Here is a 23496-nt window from a genome sequence, read left to right as displayed (position 1 = left end):
GACTACCACGTAAATCCGCAACAGCTTATTGTTTTCCTCTTCAACATGTCACATACGACACTTCCACACCCAATGTCCTTTGCACCAGACCGGCCAGGATTTTCGGAGCTGGTGTCTCAAATAGTCCCGGATAATCATTATGTACTATAGCTACAACACATCTTGGTGTAGGTTTCTTTTTGATTCCACTACTTGACATTGCACAAGAGCATGAATGCATATTTATGTATGTTCTAATCGAGAATGCTTCAGAATCTTTTATCTTTGTAGCTCTCACAACCCATTTACAATCTTCAGTTGCTGCCTAACATTTCACCACATATCGACTCTTATCCGAGTTGGCGATAATGATTCCAAAAGAGTTCTGCTGTGATTCTCTATCAATAATATCTTTCACAGCTTCTTTACTCCGATATTCTTGAAACAACTCAATATCTAAACCATCTTCCCACTCAGTAACTACTGTAATTTCTTTTGCAACACGTGGCAGAACAACATAGTCGCAAATAGGACGAACACCCATAGAGTTATCCACGTCGCCCTCATTGTCCACGCTGTCCATGTTATCCAAACTAATGCCCTCTTCAGCGGCTTCTCCATTAACAACATTCTCCACCCGTTCAGCCCCCGCTAGATATCGTTCTGCTTCTTCAATATGAGTAAATAGAGTGAGTGCACCCGGATTACCTTCAACTTCGAGTAATCCACTCGCAAGCTCACTATTGTTCCCACCATATGAGCTTTCTTTCTTAACTTTTGATTGCTCTGTTACTAGAACTATTTCCATTTCTTCGATGACCTGTACATGCAAAATACTTCTTCTTCCCTCTTTGTCCACTGATTTCAGATACGCAAACACATCTTCATCATCCAAAATATATGATTGTCTCTTAGGTTCTATTACCAGTGGAATGTAACTCAGATCTAACATCTTTGAACACGGATCTACGGTCTTCTTCTTGCATATCCTCTCCTTCAAAAATGGATAAGTGATCTCATCCAATTATGATGTCTTAAAGGATATAGCATACAAACAACCATCACTTAGAATCCATTCATAATCATCTCCAGATTTCACATAATGTCCATCATAGTCAAAGTGTACGTTTGTTGAAGAATAACCCATTATTTGTTGTACAAAAAGATTTAAAATCATTAAAGTTAATCCTAGTTATACAGTTTTGCTATTAAAGTTATACTAAGTTATACTTTGTTACACATTTTTGTCAGTGAATAAAGTTTCACCTACTTACACAGTTTTGCTATTAAAGTTATAATAAGTTATACCTTATTACACATTTTTGTCGGGGAGTAAAGTTTCACCTACTTACACTTTTCTAGTCTACCAGTTTCACACTATTCATTCGGGAGTTCAGCTTTGATTCCCGACATTTCTTGTTGATTATCCAATTCCATAACAAACACACCATCTAGCTCCCACACTTTTCCATTTATGAAATCTACTGTCTAATATCACCTCTAATTAACCGAATGAGCATTCATTCTATTTTGAGATGGGGACGAGAATTCATAAGATACAAACCAAGATAATGCTTTACCTGAAGTTGATTTGACTTGTGTTAGGGATCAATTGCTCAATGATTCAGAATCCAAGCAAGCCACAGTCTCTAATCGAAGAATCGCTGATTTGAGGGAGGAGAACTCTCGCGATCTCCTAGCGAAATGCCAAACCTGTAAAAATACAGAGGAGAGAGAAAGTACGCTTGGTTTTGATTGGTCATGTAGAGAGGGGCACTTTCGACTTTGCCCATCCATATGAAGAGTATCATAATAGACAAGAGTACACCATAATTTGTAAGAGTACGCCAAAATACCTTTTTCCTCATTAAGAGCATCTGAGATTCTTTCTCCTCTTCATCTGAATGAATTATCTTCATTATCGTTTTAATTAGCTTTCGAGTAGGCCTGGGCATTCGGGTCCTCGGGTCGGGTCTTCTCGGGTCCGGATTTTTCGGATCCTAGAAATTTGGACCCATATACATACCTATAATTTTTCGGGTCCATTCCAGGTCGGGTTTTGTTGGATTTGGGTCGGTTTGGGTCTATAATTCTAATACCTATAAAATATCAAAAAACATTTTGGATCCATATCGGGTCCGAATCGGGTTCAGGTATTTAAGATCTGAAAAAGACATGACATACTATAACTAGTTAAGATTTGTCATATATATCTAAAATTTTACAAAATAACTTAAATTAAACTACTAATAATTACTAAATTTTAAAACTTGATGTTACTTAAAAATGTTACAAAATATAACAAATATTGTCAACAAATGATATTACAACTAAATCATAAAATGATATATATATATATATATAATAGAACAGAAAACTCATAGTTTTGGATATACATGTTTTAAATCGGGTACAAATCAGTTCTTATCGGGTCGGATCTATTTGGGTCGGTTCTTTTCGAGTTCGGGTCTATTCGGGTTGTTTTTTCTAGTTCCGGTTCTTTCAGGTAAAAGAAATTTAAGACTCAAACTGAATTACATATCAAACTACGGTTTACCAGTTCGACTGCGGATTCAGATCGGGTTTAGATGAAAATGTATTAAATAGACAAAATTCTTATAAATCAGCAAAACATTTCTAACATTATTAAAAAAAATTATCATAAAATTTTCGGAGTCAAAGTACGGGTTAAAATCTAATTTAGTTTAAAGTGAATGATATTGATGTATAATTTATACGAAAAATAATTGTATAAGATATGCTACAACGAAAGTGGTAGACTTAAACAGTGGTAACTCATTGTAAATATTCTAGCAAAGCAAGGGCTTTTAATTATTATGACCTATAATTAGTATAATAGATGCAAAGTGCAAAGGAAAAATCTAAAATAAAATTTAGATTTTATAAACCTAAAATCAATAATTTAAATATTGTTTTTCATAAATGAAAAAATCTGCACCGTCGCGCGGATCTATATCTAATAATAACTTAACATACATCTTTAAAGTTACAATTGATAATGTATTAGATTTAAAAATCAATTTTTGTAAGAATATTATATATTTTTTGAAACTAAGGCTTTTTTTTACTTAGATATAAGATGTAAAAAAATTATGTTTAGTACTTTAAAATTTATTGATATAGATCTACAACAATAAAATCTACACTAGAACATAAAAAGTTATATCTTATATCTAAATTAAAATCACAGCTTCTACCAATCAATCTTTTTATCTTCCTAAATGATGCAGTGTGAAAACAAATGTATTAATGCATATCTTTTAAAAAGTCATATTTTGTAATCTTCTTAAACTTCTAAAAGCAAAACATTATTTTTATAGACTGAAAAATTATATATACTTTTTCATTTCCTATGAACAACAAAGCAGCATTGCATGATTGATTTACTAATCTAAGAGTCATAACTACTTTTTTTTTACTTTCATTTACCAAATGATCAATACAATTACATAAAATATCTTATCAACATTAATATCCGAATCCATGCATATCCCTAAGAGAAACCTTTATTAATGTAGATACTATTACATTTTTAATATAAATAGAGACAATTAACTACTCAAACTCTTCAGTAATTCTCTACAATAATATGAATCCTTCTCAGAAGCAACCAGTTGTCCGTGCATCTACAGACTTTCCACCTGATTGTGGATCTTCCAGTAGTGTTCCTGACGAGGCTTTCAAGAAATCAATAACAGGTGATGTTGTTGTCGAGAATCCTAGTGTCGGTCATGCTGTTGCAGATTCAGAACATGTTGGAGTTTCTCTCAGAGAAGGACAAGAGTTTAGAAACTCTCATCAAGATGACCATGTTCCTACACCTGGTGAGAAAGTGCATGAGGTCTTGCGTGTTTTCAAAGAAGTGTTCAGACAGTTGGATCGTGACAAACAAGCTAGGCGCGGTGGAGATTTATACGAGGCAACAGCTAGAATAGACCTCAAAACACAAGTTTTCTTAGAAAAAGAAGGAAAAAACGTGAACACACCGAACAGAATTGGACAAGTTCCTAAAATCCAAATTGGGGATGAGTTTCAGTACAAAGCCGAACTTCGTCTTGTCGGGCTTCATTTCAGGACCATGTCTGGGATAGACTATGTGGAAATAGGAGGTGTGAAGTTGGCGACAAGCATTGTTTCATCGGACAGATATGATTTTAATGATAAGTTTGCTGCTGATGGTATGGTATATACTGGTGAAGGAGGAAACATGATAAGCAAGGGAAAGAAAGCTGAAGATCAGAGGATGATAAAGGGTAATTTAGCTTTAGCTAACAGCATGAGACATAAGACGGAAGTGAGAGTGATACGTGGAGGCGAGAGATGGGATGGAAAAGGGAAGCATTATGTGTATGATGGGTTGTATTTGGTTGATAAGTATTGGTTAGAGAAAGGAGCCAGTGGTAAGAGTGTGTACAAGTTTAAGCTTTGTAGAATTCCTGGTCAAGCTCCAGTAATTTGAGAATAGTATTAATCAAATAAATGAAATAATTATGGTCGTATAATTGAATATGAATTATTTATTGTATGAAGATTAGAAAATGAAGTATATTTTTAATAAACAGAATCTTTATATGTATGATATAGGTTGTATTTGGCTTATTGGCCACAATGTTGACTTTTGGTTATAGCAACATTGGAATTTTCCAAGGGTCCATGGGTCCTCAAATTTGGACCCAACTTGATTCGAGGTAAAATATATTTAAACACTATACCCTATAATTAATTCCACTAAATCAAACTATATTACATACTTAAGCCAAAAATATTTAATTTTAATAACAAAATCCTAATATCTAGCCTATTTATATGGTACTACTTTATATCATGAAAATTGATGCTGAAATTTGTAAATCAATTTTTATGGTAAGATTCTAAACAATCAAAAAACAAATATTGATGGATATGGAAGGCTTGCATAATAACAAAAGCCAGCTCTGCGTCTAAAAAAACAAAATAAAAAAATTTAATGTAAAACTAAGCAAAACTCTCTCAACAAATTTTACAAAATAAAAATAAACAAAAAATATTCATTAATGACCATTAGTTTTGTACACCTTATTTTAGTTTATATGATTATATATTTATAAATTAATCATATTGGTTATGATGTTTTATGTGATTTTTTATTGTGTAGTTTTTTAAAGATTTCCGAATGTTAAAATAATTATGAAATAACCAGTCAAGGTTCATTTTTTAACAAGTTGGAGTTAAAAGAGATATAATAAAAATAAACTAATGTAAACACTAAAAATTATTTAAAATATTTAATTTAAAAATTAAATTAACTATTAAATTTTAAAATTTACAATTCAAATCAAATTGGATTTATATATCGGTCACCCATCGGTTCAGCCGGTTAGTCGCGAGAATTAGAAGGGTTTTTTAGATTTTATCGGGGTTTTAGATAACGGATATTTCTTAAAACCCAAACCAGATTACATATCAGATATCTATTTGACCGACATCTGGATCGTGTTTAAAAATGCTGATTTATATGCAAAAATATTTTAAATAGACATAATTTTTATAAATTAAAAAAAATTGTAACATTGGTAATGGAGTTTTTTCACATATCGTTCACCCATCGGTTCAAAAAATTTATAAACCTCGAGATTTAGCGTTTTTTTACAGATTTTATTGGGTTTTAAATAATGGATATTTCTTAAAATCCAAACTGAATTACATATCAGATTACGGTTTATCAGTTCTACTGCGGATTCGGATTGGGCTTAAATGAAAATTTTTTAAATAGACAAAATTCTTATAAATGAACAAAACATTTGTAACATTATTAATAGAAAAATTATTCACAAAATTTTCCGCGGTTTGAAAGTGTATGTCAAAATCTAGTTTATTTTAAAGTGAATGATATTGATGTATAATTTATGGGAAAACTAATTGAATAAGATATGCTACAACAAAAGTGGTAGGCTTAATGCAGTGGCAACTCATTGTAAATATTTTAGCAAAGCAAGAGCTTTTAATTATTATGGCTTATAATTAATATAATAGATGCAAAGTGCAAAGGAAGACTCTAAAATAAGATTTGGATTTTATAAACTTAAAATCAGTAATATAAATATTGTTTTTCATAAATGAAAAAATATGCACCATCGCGTGGATCTATATCTAAGAATAACTTAACACTACATCTTTAAAATTACAATAGATAATCTACTAGATTGAAAAATCAATTTTTGTAAAAAATTTATATTTAGTGCTTTAAAATTTATTAATATAAATATACAACAATAAAATCTGCGCTAACAACATAAAGATTAACATCTTATATCTAAATTAAAATCACAGCTTCTACCAATCAATCTTTTTATCTTCCTAAACGATGCAGTGTTAAAACAAATTTATTAATGCATCTCATTAAAAAATAATCATATTTTGTTATCTTCTTGAACTTTTAAAAGCAAAACATTATTTTATAGACTGAAAATTTATATACCTATTTATGATTAGTTGATTCCACATAATACTTTTTCATTTCCTATGAACAACAAAACAGAATTGCATGATCGATTTACTAATCTAAGAGTCATAACTACTTTTTTTTACTTTCATTTACCAAATGGTCAATACAATTACATAAAATATCTTATCAACATTAGTATCTGAATCCATGCATATCCCTTAGAGAGACCTTTAATAATGTAGATATAATTATACTTTTAATATAAATAGAGACAATTAACTACTCAAACTCTTCAGTAATTCTCTACAATAATATGGAATCCTTCTCAGAAGCGACCAGTTGTCTGTGCATCTACAGACTTTCCACCTGATTGTGGATCTTCCACTAATGTTCCTGACAAGGCTTTCAAGAAATCAATAACAGGTGATGTTGTTGTCAAGAATCCTTGTGTCAGTCATGCTGTTGCAGATTCAGAACATGTTGGAATTTCTCTCAGAGAAGAATAAGAGTTTAGAAACTCTCATCAAGATGACCATGTTCCTACACCTGGTGGGAAAGTGCATGAGGTCTTCCGTGTTTTCAAAGAAGTTTTCAGACAGTTGGACCGTGACAAACAAGTTAGTCGCGGTGGAGATTTATATGGTGCAAGAGCTAGAATAGACCTCAAAACACAAGTTTTCTTAGAGAAAGAAGGAAAAAACGTGAACACACCGAAATGAATTGCAAAAGTTCCTGGAATCTAAATTGGGGATGAGTTTCAGTACAAAGCCGAACTTCGTCTTCTCGGGCTTCATTTCAGGACCATGTCCGGGATAGACTATGTGGAAATAGGAGGTGTGAAGTTGGCGACAAGCATTGTTTCATCAGAAAGATATGATTTTAATGATAAGTTTAATGCTGATGGTATGGTATATACTGGTGAAGGAGGAAACATGATAAGCAAAGAAAATAAAGCTGAAGATCAGAAGATGATAAAAGGTAATTTAGCTTTAGCTAACAGCATGAGACATAAGAGGGAAGTGAGAGTGATACGGGGAGACGAGAGAGGGGATGGAAAAGGGAAGCATTATGTGTATGATGAATTGTATTTGGTTAATAAGTATTTGTTAGAGAAAGGAGTTAGTGGTAAGAGTGTGTAAAAGTTTAAGGTTTCTAGAATTCCTGGTCAAGCTCCGGTAACTTGAGAACAATATTGATCAAATAAATGAAATAACTATGGTCGTATAATTGAATATGAATAAATAGTTTATTTTATGAAGATTAAAAAATGAAGTATGTTTTTTTAATAAAGATAATCTTTACAGGCCTATATCATTTGGCTTATTGGCCACAGTGTAGTGTTGACTCTTGGCTATATCAACATTGGCATTTTCCAAGGGTCCATGGGTCCGTAATTTTTTAGTGTTATCTTAATGATTCATTTTAATATGTTAAACTAAGTTAAGATCAGCGTTTTGCGCGGAAAGAATATTATATATAAATTATTTTTATGTATTATATGCTTTTATATACTATGTAATAATAGATATATATTGAATAACTAAAATGTAGTAACTTCTTCGTATATAATTAAACTGGTGCAAACACATAAATAAATTCTATTAATTTCAAACAAACACTTTTTCTACTTTTTATCATTTGTATTTTTGTAACAAAAAATTAAAACCACTGTCTTTGGGGTGTTTAACAATTTTAGTAATTTATATTTTTTAAACATTCAATGCAAAGTTTAAAATATAGATATTAAGTTGTCAATATTTGTTCAGAAATTTTCTCAAAAAGAAATCAAAGCAAGTTTCGATTTAAAACATTAATGTATTTTTATATGGTATATAATTTACTTTTAAAATATTAATATATATATATATATATTTATATTTATTAAATAAGACATCCTACTTATATAATTTTGTTATCATAATGGATCACAAAAATTTTAAAGTGAGATTTATAAAAAAATTATTTATTTATAGTTGTTTTTAAAAATTCAAATTATAACATATTCAGAAAAATTGAATATTTATTATATATTTTATGTGGTTGTTTAATTTATTTTAATAAGTTATAACTATATGAAATGTAGAGAAAAGATTAATTTTCGTCAAATCTTTATTATTCAAAATCATTAAATTGTCATATATGCTTAAGCCACATTAGGCAATTCCGTGATTTTATATAAGGAAACAATGAATAATATTAATAATTAATTTATGGTTAATTTAATAAATACTTATTATATAATAAGATGGACTAACATATTTTTCTATGTATTCTAAAAATGATTATGGTGATGACACGTGGCTACAAAAATTATTGTAATGCTTCTCTTTTAATATATAGAGAATTAATAAAAGGTCCATAATTAAGTTAACCTAATTTACATATAAAAAGACTTTTCATTATAATACTAACTTATTATAAGACAAAACAACAAAAATTCTGCTGAGAAGAAAAATTTTATACTTCACCAATGGTAAAATTGGTACTTTTTTTTCTATCTAGAACTTCTTTTAGTCCAAGTTAAAGAAATGCAATGAAGAAAAAAATACAGAAAGTATTTATAAAAAGATCTATATTCCATGTTTCGTCCATGGGTATTTTATTGGTTAAGACGACACTGATTGGCCCGATAGAGGCAGGCCATGGAGGAAATATTGCGTCAAGATTAGGATTTCTAGGTTTCTTGTTCAACCTTCTACTAACTTGATACCTTAATTTGAGATGAAACTTTTGTTTGTTTGTGGACATAGTATCAGGTGGTTTAGGTCATGGATATATGTGTGGTAGTAGATATGAACTTCAGTTTTACTTGCAAAAGCTGGCTAGTCAAAACAGTAGGTTTGTGATATTTTTATTTCTTGCCAGTAGGTGATACTTCTGTTTCCATATCTGTACTAAGTTATTGATGCCATCTTGGGCCAGTTCCTGATTAATATTTACACTTATAAAATCCCGCAAAATACATTGAATTAGTATACACATACATAGAGTAAATATGGGTTGGAAACAGGCCAACAGCTAAAAGCAACTTTGAATATAGTTCGTCATTAAAATCTACTTAGCTAAAAAGCTCATTGTGAATCACTCTTATTTAATAACTTCAACTACTAGGCCTGGACGTTTTTAACTCAATCCGAAGTACCTATCTAAACCCGAACCGGAATAAAAGAAACCAAAACCGAACTGTTATACAAAATTATCTGAACGGGACTTATGAGCTTAGTACTTTGGTGTTTGGTTATAACCCGAACCGATCCGAAATACGAACTAGGATCCGAAAATATCTGAAATTAGTTAAATATGTTAATGTTTTGATATATTTTAAGGTGATTTAGATATTTTTGACTATTCAAAATATTTTTGTAGTTTATTTTATTTGTTATTTTGAATTATTTTTAGCTAATTTAGTTAGTTTAATTAATATTTAATTAGATTTGTAAGCAATTTATATATATTTTGAAACAAAAATTTGTCACTTTTTGAGGTTTTAAAAATATATTTGTGAACGATTTTAAACATTGTTTACATCCGATCCGAACCGAACCCGGAAGGAACTGAACCGAATCCGATCCGATAATTAGTAAATACCGAATGGTACTACTAAGCATAACCCAAAAAATCCAAAAATCCGAATCACCCGGACCGATACCAAACTGGCCACCGAACGCCCAGACCTATCAACTATCATAAGAAAAAGTTAGAAGAAGAAAGAAACTATGTCAAACTCTATATTACTTGAACTACTGTGCAAGAGTGTGGACTCGTCAGATTTACTATCTACATCATCGCTGCGCCTCCATCACATTACGCCGTCTCAAGCATCGATGGTTCTTCACATAGTCAACTATGCGACTTGCAAACCGGAGCTGTTGCCCGGAAACCAAACCACCCCGAAGATTTTACCTCTTATTCGATGTTTGCTCACACATAATCGGTTTGAACGAGTGTGGTGACTGTATACTTAGGTCTCCTTCGGTTACAAAATAAACCATCAGTTCTGTCATCAAACTTCATCCTAAGCACTTTTTTGGAGGTGAAGCTAGAGCTTGAAATTCACCTAGTCTCTTCGGTAAACTTTGTTGGGTTTAAAGCTAATTGTAGTTACTTAAACATCATATCAAGTCAGATAGGACTTTATATTCTCAATGTTGCCTACAGTTCTGGAGCTTATCACCTAAAGTTCTTGACAGTCAACATTTCAACTTCTTCTTATAGGTGTATCAACATCGTTTTCGACTATCAATTGTTCGAAAAAACAAAAATGAACCTTTCCTTTGGGTTTCTTCATCTCGCTGAGCATGACTCGTCTTTACATGGTTCTATCTTTAGTTATTTTGTAATGTCCTCTAGCTTTGTTCTACTGTCGAACATGTCTCCAAAATCTTCTACTTCAGTTGTAAACTTTCATGTTCATTAAACTTTTTAATATAAAGTTTGGTGTTAAAAAAAAAGTCAAACTCTATATTGCCAATGTTTCAAAAAAAAAAAACCATCATCAAACTCTACACAAAAACAAAACTAAAGTTGCTATGTTTTCAAACTAAATGTGATTACATCCAGCTGTTACAAATGTGGAACTCATTATGATTGATTGCAAACTGTTGATATCACTCATTTACTTCCACAACGAAGAAATATTTAGAATACGTAGATATCCACTTCGGTGAGTGATATGATAGACTTACAAGAACAAGTCATACATATCAGTGTTTTTTTATTAAATCCACAACATTTAAGAAAAGCTCGAGTTTATCAGCAGCTTCAGAAACACTTCAGGAGAAGTTACCAATTCAGATTTATGATTTAGTTTTGGGCCTAAGTTAAAATATGGATATTCAACTAATTCAAAGAGAAGATCATATGAAGGCTAGGAAGTGACTTAAAAGTCTTTGAAACAGATTGCCTTCACAATTCGTATACATGAGGGGATAAAATTAGTATCAGGAAGGGTCTGTTGAGTCAAAAATGTACGTCCAATATTACTGAAAAATAAGCAAATTTGATAGAAAAAAAAAACAAAGAAGAGATCATCACTGAGAAAACAGAGTATAATACCCCAAAATGTGTAACGCCGTTTTGATTCCTGCGGTTACATACGTTGAGATTGTAGATGATGCGGGGAAGCTGCTGATAGTTGTTATTTGGGAGAAGCTAAGGTGAGTTTTAGGATGAAACCGATGATGAGTCCGATTAGTCCAACCAAAGCTGCCAACTTCAAGGATAGCCCGCTGTTACTCTGGTTTCTCCGTCTCTTCACCATCTCCTGCAATGTCATTTTAAAAACGTGATTGGAGATTGTTACCGAGCACAGTTAAGTTCACATAATTACGTCTAAATGACACTGATTAATCAGTGATAGAATATCAAGGAAAAGTTTATGGAACCGTACCAGTTCATGTTGCAGCTGTTGTGTTTGCTTAACGGCTGCATCTCGCTCTTCCTTCAACCGCTGTATAGTCTGATCATACATATTGATGGTAAATAATTTAGAATGGGAATTAAAGCAAGGGACGAACTTAGTCGCTTTTAGGCTATGATATGGTGAGTTGTGAGATTCTGTGAGCTACAGTTGTGGTACCTTTGTTCACACCATGAAGTAAGGTATAATAACAGAGACCAAAAAGAAATAATTAAAGCCTTAAAAAATTCTCTATATCTAAATATCTCAACCAATCGATTCAGCCCTTCATTACAATTTCTAAAGCAAAAATTTTGAATACTAGATAGTCATGGATTGAAATGAAAGTTTGTATCATTAATACAACTAAAAGCGGACTATTGATAAAGTGTCTGTCTGAGCAAGAGGTCCATGGTATATCGAAAGCTAATAATGCTCTTTAAGAGATTTTGCAGTAAGAGAAGAGGAGAAGCAGATAGAAATATATCAGGTGAATGTGGTTGTTACTCACAGAGATGGTATCAGAGCCATTTCCATCGCCATTGGTTGCTCCAGATTCAGAGGATCTTTGGGTTGTAGAGGGTGAGATATACGAGACCTTGAGCTTACACTCTGTTAACGTTTTCCCACTATCCTTAGTGAACTAGACACAAACAAGCATGGCAAATTTACATAAATTTATTTCCCCAGAAAAGTGAATAAAATCATGATTCTGAATGAAGAATGGGACTTACAGTGTCTTGTGGAAGTTCATCAACATCAGTGTGTGGGGGTACGATGGTGCTTTGAAGGAGAAACTTGTCTTTGCACTGCATATCTGGAGGATACTCCCGTTGCGCTTGTAGGGTAACTACAGTTCAGAAGATACTTCTCAAGTTCAAAGTTTATAAACTAGCAAAGATGACGAATCAATTGGTTTACCTCTAATGATGCAGGAGTCCCAGGGCTGAATGACACCAGTGTTGGGTCTTACAAAATACTTTTTTGGAGATGTTGTTTTCACCTGATTAAGCGAACATGAATTTATATATTTGGGAAGAAACAGTCATTCATCATAAAAAGAAAAGCATATGAAGTTGATGCAGAGTAAGAAAAATGACCTTGAAAGCAACATAGTTCTCAGTTTTATTGGCAACTTTAAGATCACAGTAGCTTTGCTTCTCAAGTTCAACTGATAACAATATCATCAAAACATGTATATATATATTCTCATGAGCATCCATCCCATTAGAATCAATTTCATATATTATTATACAACAAGCACATCGAGATTAGATCATGAGAATGCACGATCACTATCGAGAGAGGAAGATGATGCTTACAAAGAAATTTGAGTTCATCAGGTACAATGGAGATAAGCTGATTCTCGCCAACGCCAGACATTGCAACAGAATTTCAACAAGAATCAATCTCTACCAATTCTTCAAACCTGTACACCACGTCCAAATCCAAACCCCTAATTCAAACAATTACGATTCTTTTTTTTTAATTTTTTTCCGGGAATCAAGAGCAAGAAAAACGGATCAAACCTGCAGGAAAGGAACAAGAGTCAGGGGGGTCCAACGAAGAAGGTGCTTAACTCTCTTTTCTCTTTCCCCCCGCAAATCGCTCTCCACCATTACCAAATTACACCTTCGATTTGTGGTCACCAAGGCAAAGGAACTTTTCTAGAGAGGAGAGAGATGAGCGTCTTCGTGGAACGGCCACGTGAAGTCGAAGCAGAGTTCCTCCGGCGTCGTCTCCGGGAAGTACGGGAGAGAGAGAGAGGAGGGAAAGGAAAATGTGACACGTGTTATACAGTTGTGCATTGGTGGAGAAGAAAAAAAGGTATAGCGACAGGCTGGAAATACAAATACGTGGCAGCTTTTGATTCGTTACTAATTTTATATACAGTGCCTATAGGTGGGTATAGGTCATCTCACTTTTAATTAATTTATGCATTTCCGTGTCCATTAATGATTGATGTTCGTAGTGATGTAAATATCGGACGTTAAAAATTTACTAACAGAGACAGCAGCTATAGTCAGGAATGATGAGAGGCAAGAAAATTCATTTAAGCCTTTTTTTTTCCAAAAAAAAAAAAAAATTCATTTGTCTGCTCAGTCATTGATTCAATAACATTCTAACAAGAGTTTGAATTGTAACGTTTGAAAATTGAATTAGCAGTAACGTTCTAATTTTTCTGATACACTAATTTTTGGTAATTGCACAATCCAGACAAAATGTTGAATGAGAATTACACAATACTTCATATACTTTTTAATAGGCCAAATAATATATTGATTTACTTTCCTCAAGTGTAACTGTATATTACTGAAGAATATGTCCATAGTATTAACAATTGTAAGTGTAAACTCGAACCACCGGTCTAATTAGGTTCTAGTATAACCGAGTTGGTTATCTAGGCACGTGTGTTATCACGTGAGCTTGAGCAAGTGTAAAACGGTGTAGTATAAGCCGTTACGCTCAGCTCTATCTTGATAGAGTGTGTTCTCTGTTGTTAGAGAGGTGAGAGAGATCAAGAGAGAGTTAGATCGGTGGTGACGAAGTTGTAATCCAAGAGCTCGAGAGAGTGAGCTAAGATAGTGGATTCGCTGATTTCGATCAGCCCCAGGAATAGCGGCTTTCTCACATTGAGGAAGTGCGGTGAACCTGGGTAACCAAATCTCTGTGTTCTTTCTTATTGATTGCGTTGATCATTAGGTTACTCGGAGCTATTAGTCGCACAAATTGGTATCAGAGCCAGGTTGAAGCTTCGAGGAATTCGCAATTGAAGACCGGAGAGCTCAAGAAAGAAGTCGATGGCTGGATCCAAGTTCGAGATCGAGAGGTTCGACGGAGATGGCGACTTCTCTCTATGGAAGAGGAGGATGTACGTTTACCTTAGCGTATCGGGTTTGAAGGACGTTCTCGCGGAGAAAGCCTCAAGCTCAGAGGTTAAAGAAGATGTATCGGAGGACGACGAACCGGAAAAGACAAAGAAGAAGTTAGCGGATCAAGAATCCAGATCGGAATGCTGCGAGAAGGCAATGAACATGATCTTCCTAAACGTAGGAGATCATGTGCTAAGGAAGATCGAGAAGTGTACCACCGCAGCAGAAACGTGGTCACTTCTTGAAACTCTGTATATGCCTAAGTCTCTTCCAAATAGAGTTCACGCTCAGCTCAAACTCTATGGATTCCAGATGCAAGATCATCGATCAATCGATGATAACATCGTTGACTTCCTCAAGATAGTAGGAGAGCTCAGTCACTTAAGCATTGAAGTCCCAGAAGAGGTTCAAGCAGTGTTGCTTCTGAATGCACTACCATCGAGCTACGATCAGCTGAAAAGAACCTTGAAGTACAGCAGAGATGCAATCAAGGTTGGAGACATTGCGAGCTCAGCCAAGTCTAAGGAGAAAGAGATGAAGGATTCATCAGGAGTTCGAGCAAGTTCAGACGGTCACTATGTCAAAGGAAGGTCTGAGAACAGGGGAGGTTCAGTTCACAAAGGCAAGAAGTATACGAGAGCAAGATCGAAGTCAGTTGAGGGGAAGAAGATCTGTTGGATCTGTGGCAAGGAAGGGCACTTCAAGAAGCAGTGCTACAAGTGGTTAGAGCGTAACAAGGGCATGGTGAATGCGCAGAACAGTTCTGAATCGTCTCTAGCAAGGGACGGTGCTCAGGATTTAGCTGGGCTTATTGCCAGTGAGGTCAACATGACTCAGAGTCAGAACGACTTGGAGGAGTGGGTTCTTGATACAGGGTGCTCGTTTCATATGACATCAAGGAGGGATCTATTCATCAACTTTCAAGAGGTAACTTCAGGGAAAGTCAGAATGGCGAATGACAGCCATACTGAGGTCAAAGGAATAGGCTCAGTTCGATTCAAGAACCACGATGGGACTACTTTCCTACTTCATGAGGTGAGGTATATGCCCAGAATCGCAAGGAACCTAATATCACTTGGAACTCTTGAGCAAAAAGGTTGCGAGTTCAGAGGTTCTGGAGGAGTTTTAAAAATCGCTCTAGGATGTGTGGTGATCATGAGGGGTGAGCGCAGCAGCAATGACACTCTCTGCATTCTTCGTGGTACTGCACTCAAAGCAGAAGCGTATTCGGCTGGTTCTACATCGTCTGTTCAGAAAGATGAGGCAGGTTTGGCTCTAACAAAGCTATGGCACAGTAGGTTGGGTCACGTGGGGCAGAAAGGTCTGGAGGTCTTAGCAAAGGAAGGTTGTATAGACAAGGCAAGCATTACGGATCTTGACTTCTGCGAAGATTGCGTAATTGGCAAGTCTCATCGGGTTAGTTTTGGTCCATCTAAGCATGTAACGAAGGCTAAGCTAGCTATGTTCACTCCGACTTGTGGGGGTCTCCTAATGTCCCTAACAGTTTGGGGAACTGTCATTACTTCATATCGTTCATTGATGACTGGTCTAGGAAGTCATGGATCTACTTTCTCAAGACAAAAGACGAAGCGTTTGAAAAGTTTGTGGAATGGAAAAGAATGGTGGAAATTCAGTCAGAAAGGAAGGTTAAAAAGCTGAGAACTGATAATGGTATGGAGTACTGCAACCTGCGATTTGACAAGTTCTGCAAGGAAGAAGGTGTAGTGAGGCATCAGACTTGCACATATACCCCTCAACAAAACGGGGTGGCAGAGAGATTGAACCGGAGCATCATGAACAAAGTGAGGAGCATGCTCAGTGAGAGTGGTATGGAGGTCAAATTCTGGGCAGAGGCAGCATCTACATCAGTTTATGTCATCAACAGGCTTCCGTCATCAGCTATAGACTTCAAGATACCGGAGCAGATGTGGACATCGGCTCTACCAGATTTGTCAGGCCTGAGAAGGTTTGGCTGTGTTGTCTACGTTCATTCTAACGAGGGAAAGCTAAACCCAAGATCGAAGAAAGGTGTCTTCACGGGTTATCCAGAAGGAGTGAAAGGCTTCAGGGTTTGGCTTATTGACGATGAACGGTGTGTCATCAGCAGAGATGTCACGTTCAGAGAAGATTTTATGTACAAGACATCAATAAGACTGACTCAGGTACTCCTAACTCTGTTCCATTTGATTCAACTAACAAACGTTTGAGTCTTGAGTGTGCAGGTAATCTAGAAGAACAGGTTAATCCTCAAGGAGGAGTATCTCAACCGAGTAACAGTGAAGAAGCCTCATCTGAAGCTACCGTAAACCCAGTGGAGCATCAGGATCTGAGTGATTATCAGCTAGTCAGGGATCGAGGCAAGAGACAGATTAGGCAACCGTCAAAGTTCAAAGACTACCAGGTGTATGAGGGTGATGAAGTGATAGCTGGCTTTGCCTACCTAATACATGAAGATGATGGGAGGCCTGAGCCAAGCAATCATCAAGAAGCGCTAGAGGATCCTGACAGTGAGCTGTGGACTGGTGCAGAAAGAGAGGAAATGGCGTCGTTGATTAAGAACAGGACATGGGTTCTAGTCGACAGAGTCAAAGATCACAAACCGATAGGATGTAAGTGGCTCTACAAGAGGAAAGCAGGCATTGCAGGCATAGAGGATCCTCGATACAAAGCAAGGCTGGTGGCAAAGGGGTACACTCAGAAGGAAGGGATAGATTTTCAAGAAATCTTATCTCCGGTTGCCAAACATGTTTCGATCAGATTCATCTTATCTATGGTGGTTCATTTTGACATGGATCTTCAACAGATGGATGTGAAGACAGCATTTCTGCACGGGTACCTTGATGAAGACATCTATATGGAGCAACCAGAGGGGTATGAAGACAAAGAGCATCCTGAGAAGGTGTGTTTACTGAAGAGGTCTTTGTACGGTCTAAGGCAATCTCCTCGTCAGTGGAACTCTAGATTCGATGAGTTCATTGTGAGCTGTGGGTTCACTAGAAGTGAGTACGACATCTGTGTGTACTACAAGGAGTATGAGAGGCCAACCACGTGTATCTAATACTATACGTGGACGACATCCTTCTTGCGTCTAAGAGTAAAGCAGAGATTGAAGATTTGAAGAAGGCTCTCAGTTCAGAGTTTGAAATGAAAGACCTTTGGGATGCAAAGAAGATATTGGGGATGGAAATCACCCGAGATAGAGTGAAGGGAACTCTGACAGTATCTCAAGAGGATTATGCATGGAAAGTGTTAGGCAACTTCAATATGGAGAAGTCAAAAAGTGTCTCCACGCCCTTAGGAGCACACTTTCGACTGAGTTCTGCAACTGATAAGGACGTGAGGGAGCAGGAGGCGTCTATGCGTGATGTTCCTTATCAAAGTGCAGTTGGGTCTCTCATGTATTCAATGGTGGGCACAAGACCTGATTTGGCTTATGCCGTCGGGATGGTCTACAGGTTCATGAGCAGTCCAATAAAACTACACTGGCAAGCTGTTAAGTGGGTGCTACGGTACTTGAGTGGGTCTACGAAGGTTAAGCTATCATTCACGAATGAAGGGAAGTTTCTTGTGAAAGGGTACTGTGATGCGGACTACGGAGAAGATTTGGATAAAAGGAGGTCCGTGACTGGAATGGTATTTACAGTCGGAGGGAATGCAGTGAGCTGGAGGTCGAGTCTACAGAAGTCGATTGCACTTTCAACTACGGAGGCAGAGTGGATCGCTTTGGGTGAAGCTGCTCGTGAGGCTATGTGGTTAAGAGGATTTATTAACGAGATGGGGTTTGAACAAGACTTAGTGGAAATATACTGCGTTTCTCAAAGTGCTATTGCACTTTCCAGGAACCCGGTTCATCATGAGAAGACAAAGCATGTGGATGTGAAGTATAATTTTGTTCGTGAGTTGGTTAGTGAGAAGATCATTGATGTGGTGAAGATAGCAACTCAGTACAATCCAGCTGATATTTTTACAAAGGTTCTACCGGTTGGGAAGATGAGAGAGGCCTTGAGGTTTCTCAGAATCACCGAAGACTGAGTTTGCTGAAGATGTAAGTTATTCAGCCTGATAGGTTTATCAGGAAGATCAGAAGCTGAGCGAGTTTGTTCAGGAAGAGTTGGCAGTAGAAGTCAGCAAGAGAAGTTATAGAAGTGAATCATGGTGTTTGATTTCAGGAGGAGTTAACGGCAAGAGTTAACAAGAGAAGCAGTTGCATATGTCAATACTTGGACAGGGAGGAGATTTGAAGAATATGTCCATAGTATTAACAATTGTAAGTGTAAACTCGAACCACCGGTCTAATTAGGTTCTAGTATAACCGAGTTGGTTATCTAGGCACGTGTGTTATCACGTGAGCTTGAGCAAGTGTAAAACGGTGTAGTATAAGCAGTTATGCTCAGCTCTATCTTGATAGAGTGTGTTCTCTGTTGTTAGAGAGGTGAGAGAGATCAAGAGAGAGTTAGATCGGTGGTGACAAAGTTGTAATCCAAGAGCTCGAGAGAGTGAGCTAAGATAGTGGATTCGCTGATTTCGATCAGCCACAGGAATAGCGGATTTCTCACATTGAGGAAGTGCGGTGAACCTGGGTAACCAAATCTCTGTGTTCTTCTTTATTGATTGCGTTGATCATTAGGTTACTCGGAGCTATTAGTCGCACAATTACATGAAGAGAAATGATATCCAAAAGACCAAAGGTCTAGCTCGTGAGTCGTGACCAAGGAATATAAGAGAACTAGATGATAACCCGCGCCATGCGCGGGGTGAGTTTTTTAAAATATGTTGTATTGAAATATTACAATTAGAATGCATCTTGTTATCAAGATTTTTTTTTACATTTGATTTGGGATGGACATTCGGATACAATTTGGTTCAGTTTGGTTTGGTTCGGTTCAGTTATGCTTCGATTTTTTGTGAGTTCGATCCGGTTCAGATCTGCGGGTTCGGTTTGGGTTTGAACTCAGATAACTCATTTTATTTTTAAAAAATAAAATTCATATATACTTTAAATTTCTCAAAATATGAAAATAAAAAATTATTTATAACATATAAATATGTATAATGCAAGCTAAATACTTAAACTTAACATAAAATTTGGTTAGCTTCAATACTCGGATAAGAAATTAATAGATATTTGAAGTATTGGTATTTTGAATATCATTTAACTATTTTAATCATGTATTTTTAACTATTTGTAAATATTTTCAAGTATTTTGGACAACTTAATAACATTTTATATATTTTGTATATTCTTTTAGATATTAAATTCTAAAAATAATTAATATATTTAAGTATATAAATCTGGTTTTGATATATTCGATATTTGAAATATTTTGTTTCGGATCAGGTTCCGTTCCAAAAAATATCATGTTAATAACATCTTACAATTTTTGGTAATTTATAGACGTTTTAAAAATTATAAAATATTAAATATATGAAAAATCTATTTTTTAAAATATGTTTAAGTGATTTTTTTATAATATTAATTAAAAGAAAATGTAGAGGATACAAATTTTTTTATCAAATATTTTTGATTTGTAATCATTAATTATCATATATACGTTAATCATATTAGGTAATTTCGTAGCTTTTATTTAAGTAAATAAACTTAGGTAGCTTTTATTTAAGGAAAAAATTTAAGACTACTAATTAATATGATAATTAGTTTAATAAAAAGTATAATATATATTTATATGGACCAACATATTTTTCTAAGGATTTCTGAGAATCATCCTAGTAATGACACGTGGCTACAAAACATGTTGTAATGTTCCATGGTTAATATATAGGGGATAATGCATTCCTTACTATTTTTAATTATTTTTACCATTTATAAGAAATAATTTTTCATTTTATTCTAAAGAAATATATAATAAATTTGTTTATCACCAAAATTGACAAGGAATAATATTTTTCTTTTCATTCCTCTAATTTTTTTCCTCTGCATTTTTTTCTACTTATTCATAATGTTCCTCTAACAAGCTTCTTCGTCTGTTCTTCATCTCTTCTTCTCCGTTTACTGACTCTTGCCGCTTCCTCATGGCTGGAGTCGGGTTTAGATTATTGTTTTTTCCGTTTGCTTGCATGTTTGATTTTGGAGGTGTTAAGCTAAAGCTCCAGATCTGTTCAGATTTAGCTTGTTTTGAGGTCATAGCCCCGAATCTGCAAGATTAACGGCTTGGTCTTGTGTCTTCTAAGTTGCATGCACCTTATCTCTACTGGTGGTGTTTTTGGTCAAATCTGATATTGGCGGAAGTGGTCCAGTTCGCTCCTTGTCTTCACTCCAGAGGTATGATCGAGTCATCAACTTTCACTGCTTCTTAGTTGGTGTTTTCTAGTCATTTTCATTGTAGTCTCAACTGCACTGTTTCCGGATTGAACAGTTTAGAACAAAGTGTTCTGGTTATCCGGTCTTGAAGCTTATAGGTTCTCTTTTTCTAATTGCAAGTGCTTATTCACACTGGAGGTGTCTAGTTCGTCGCCTCTTCTTCAAAGAACGGCTTGGAATATTGGTGTTATGTTGCTTAGGAGCATTTCTTCCTTTTTGTCTTTGTTTTCGGCTCTTAATCTTTTTTTTTATTTCTCCATCATTATCATTATGTTTTAGTTTAAGTTTGCGTTAATATGCTTCCTTTGTTTGGGTTTTGGCTCTGGAGAACTTGTTCTGCCGGCTTAGACTTCGGGTTATTCTGGCGTGGTTTTATCAGATGATGTATCTCTCTGTTAATGTTGGTTGTTTAATTGAAGTATCTTTCAGTGTTAAAAAAAAACTAAGGTCGGTTCTTGGGTTCTAGCATCAATCCTGACTGGTCCAGGACTACTGCTAGCCTTCAACGTAACAGACTCACCAAGTTGGACGCGCGGCTTGTCAAAATGACGTTCCAGGCATCGATCTACTGGATTTGGAGGGAGAGAAACGGGTGACGTCATCATCACCCCCCAAACTCTGTGGTCTATATTGCTCGTACTGTCCACCGAGAATTGCAGAGTCGTCTTCGGGCACTACATCAAGGAAGTACTGAAGATGATAATGAAGGGCTGAGAAGATGGAACACTATGACAGTGCTGCCTTAGTACAGCATGTTGATACTCTTCCTCTATTTTTTTACACAATAGTCTTTGTTGTTCTCTAAGCAAAAGTAGAGCGTTCTTGTGCTCGACACTCATATCTACCTTCCTGTGTCTTTTGATCCCTTAGTTTAGGATCACAAGATTGTACAATTCTTTTTGTTGTTATAAAGTTCACATTTCAACAAAAAAAAATTAAGATGACTCTTCAAAATTTATATTATTTAGATAACCTGTTTAGTTGGTTTCTCTTTCAATAATACCAAAATTATCCTTATTACAATTTTGAATAAAATTAAATGATTTAAAACTAATGCAAACTATTATTTTTATTAAGTATTAAAATTTTAATCAATTACATTTCTTCATTTTAATTTAGTTTACTGCCCGGGTTCGAACCTTGGCCACAATGGATTTAACATCCCTTCCGTTGGGGCGCTGGACCCCCTTCGGAGGATAGTTGGGAATATGGCTGCCCAGATACTAGAGTTATCAAAAAAAAAAATTAGTTTACTGTACACACATAATAATTAGATTGTTTAGTTTCAAAATTTGATTTCTGCTCCCAATTGAAGTCGTCGTTTATTACTTTAATTTGTCGTTTAGTTTTACATACTTTACATATTTTCTCTGATAAATTCACGTGTGGTTCACGCATTACAACATAAAACCAAGCATACGTGAATTATACTTGGCCTTGTGAACAAGAGGCATACTTCCGTTTTACTTAGTTGGCAGGCTTGCACGATGTCTATATGCTATTTGCCGACTTAAAGTACAAAAATCCAGCCTTGTGTGTAGTCTGCATGCATTTGAAAAACTTACAAGAAGTCAACAAAAACACACAGATTTAACATAAGTCTATCTATCTATTATTGGCAGACATAATGTAAGTCCACAAGCTCAGAATTTTGAAAACAGACATAAATTCGTAGATTTCAAGCTAGTCCCGAGCATCCATAAAACAAGAGTAAGTCATCTAAATTTATTTTTAGAGTCCACCACAATCTTGTACATTTCACGATCCTCTACCAAGTGTCTGTAGACTTATATTTTAATCTACTAACATTTTGTAGATTTTGTTAAAGTCCACTAAATTATGACCAAACACACATATTTTAATCTACAAAATTAGTTTCTGAAGTCTAAAAGTTCTGAAGATTTTCTAAACGTCGGTTGAATGTTTGCAAACTTAAGGCAACTCTACCTATAAATTATGGCCAACACACATATGTAGTTCAAATTCCTCTGAGCTATTTTTTTCAAAAACATGGCAGAATTTCTCTGCTCGTCATCTTCTAAGATAACAAATGTTCTCTGTAACATGGATATAATGTCCAAATTTTAGCAAAAAAATGAAAAAAAACATGGATATAATGATGAATCATGAATTTGAGGGTTTGATTTTGTTCCTTTATTGCCATGATTTTTTATATGTAAACCTGATGATAAAATTGACAGTTCTAGGATTCTGCATATTATGGAATTGATCTTTTGATGATTTATATTCACTTTTCTTACCTAGTCCGAAGAAACTTAAAAAGTAGATGATGAAAAAAGAAAAGATTATAAACCAATGACATTGATTTTGAAATCAAAAATTAATTATCTGTCAAAATAATTCAAATTTATAGAATTAAAATTTCAAATGTCAGTCAGTAGAAAACGATATAGTTTTCTTTTTCATATTAAATTATAGTTGGTTAAGTATCTCTTAAAGTGTTCTTATATTATTACAACTA

At 34.9% G+C, this 23496-nt stretch overlaps 2 protein-coding genes, 1 long non-coding RNA gene and 1 pseudogene across 4 annotated transcripts; 3 read left to right on the top strand and 1 right to left on the bottom strand.

The window, feature by feature from the left end:
• Positions 1-3589: 3589 nt before the first annotated feature.
• On the top strand, positions 3590-4459 carry LOC108808052 (YDG domain-containing protein At5g47150-like). Its single transcript, XM_018580254.1, has one exon. The coding sequence runs from the start codon at positions 3590-3592 to the stop codon at positions 4457-4459; it is 870 nt and encodes a 289-aa protein (XP_018435756.1).
• A 2276-nt stretch (positions 4460-6735) lies between these two features.
• On the top strand, positions 6736-7608 carry LOC108808051 (YDG domain-containing protein At5g47150-like; annotated as a pseudogene).
• A 3691-nt stretch (positions 7609-11299) lies between these two features.
• LOC108806473 (vesicle-associated protein 2-1) lies at positions 11300-13616 on the bottom strand. Of its 2 annotated transcripts, none has more exons than XM_018578604.2 (8): positions 13352-13616; positions 13145-13278; positions 12923-12993; positions 12744-12825; positions 12557-12672; positions 12334-12465; positions 11814-11882; positions 11300-11687 (listed from the first exon to the last, which is right to left on the bottom strand). In XM_018578604.2, exons 2-8 carry the CDS (start codon positions 13203-13205, stop codon positions 11562-11564), a joined length of 657 nt encoding a protein of 218 aa, XP_018434106.1. In that variant the 5' UTR covers positions 13206-13278; positions 13352-13616; the 3' UTR covers positions 11300-11561. The 2 variants fall into 2 exon arrangements, with proteins under 2 accessions (XP_018434106.1, XP_018434105.1); XM_018578603.2 differs by having other exon boundaries at positions 13145-13251.
• A 6965-nt stretch (positions 13617-20581) lies between these two features.
• On the top strand, positions 20582-21960 carry LOC108807376 (uncharacterized). Its single transcript, XR_001942730.2, has 2 exons — positions 20582-20975; positions 21135-21960. It is a non-coding gene; the product is annotated as an uncharacterized LOC108807376 (long non-coding RNA).
• The last annotated feature ends 1536 nt before the right edge of the window (positions 21961-23496 follow it).

Source organism: Raphanus sativus, chromosome 6, assembly GCF_000801105.2.
Source record: "Raphanus sativus cultivar WK10039 chromosome 6, ASM80110v3, whole genome shotgun sequence".
Taxonomy (NCBI): Eukaryota; Viridiplantae; Streptophyta; class Magnoliopsida; order Brassicales; family Brassicaceae; genus Raphanus; species Raphanus sativus.
Note: the sequence above shows the minus strand (reverse complement) of the source record. Positions and strands in the feature narration are given on the sequence as shown.

Excerpts from the sequence above, each read along its gene's own strand:
- LOC108808052 (XM_018580254.1), top strand. The coding sequence starts at position 3,590 with ATGAATCCTTCTCAGAAGCAACCAGTTGTCCGTGCATCTACAGACTTT.
- LOC108806473 (XM_018578604.2), bottom strand. The coding sequence starts at position 13,205 with ATGTCTGGCGTTGGCGAGAATCAGCTTATCTCCATTGTACCTGATGAA. Across the intron at positions 12,994-13,144 it reads TGATGAACTCAAATTTCTTT|TTGAACTTGAGAAGCAAAGC; the intron begins GTAAGCATCATC and ends TATTGTTATCAG. Across the intron at positions 12,466-12,556 it reads ATGAACTTCCACAAGACACT|TTCACTAAGGATAGTGGGAA; the intron begins GTAAGTCCCATT and ends GTTTGTGTCTAG.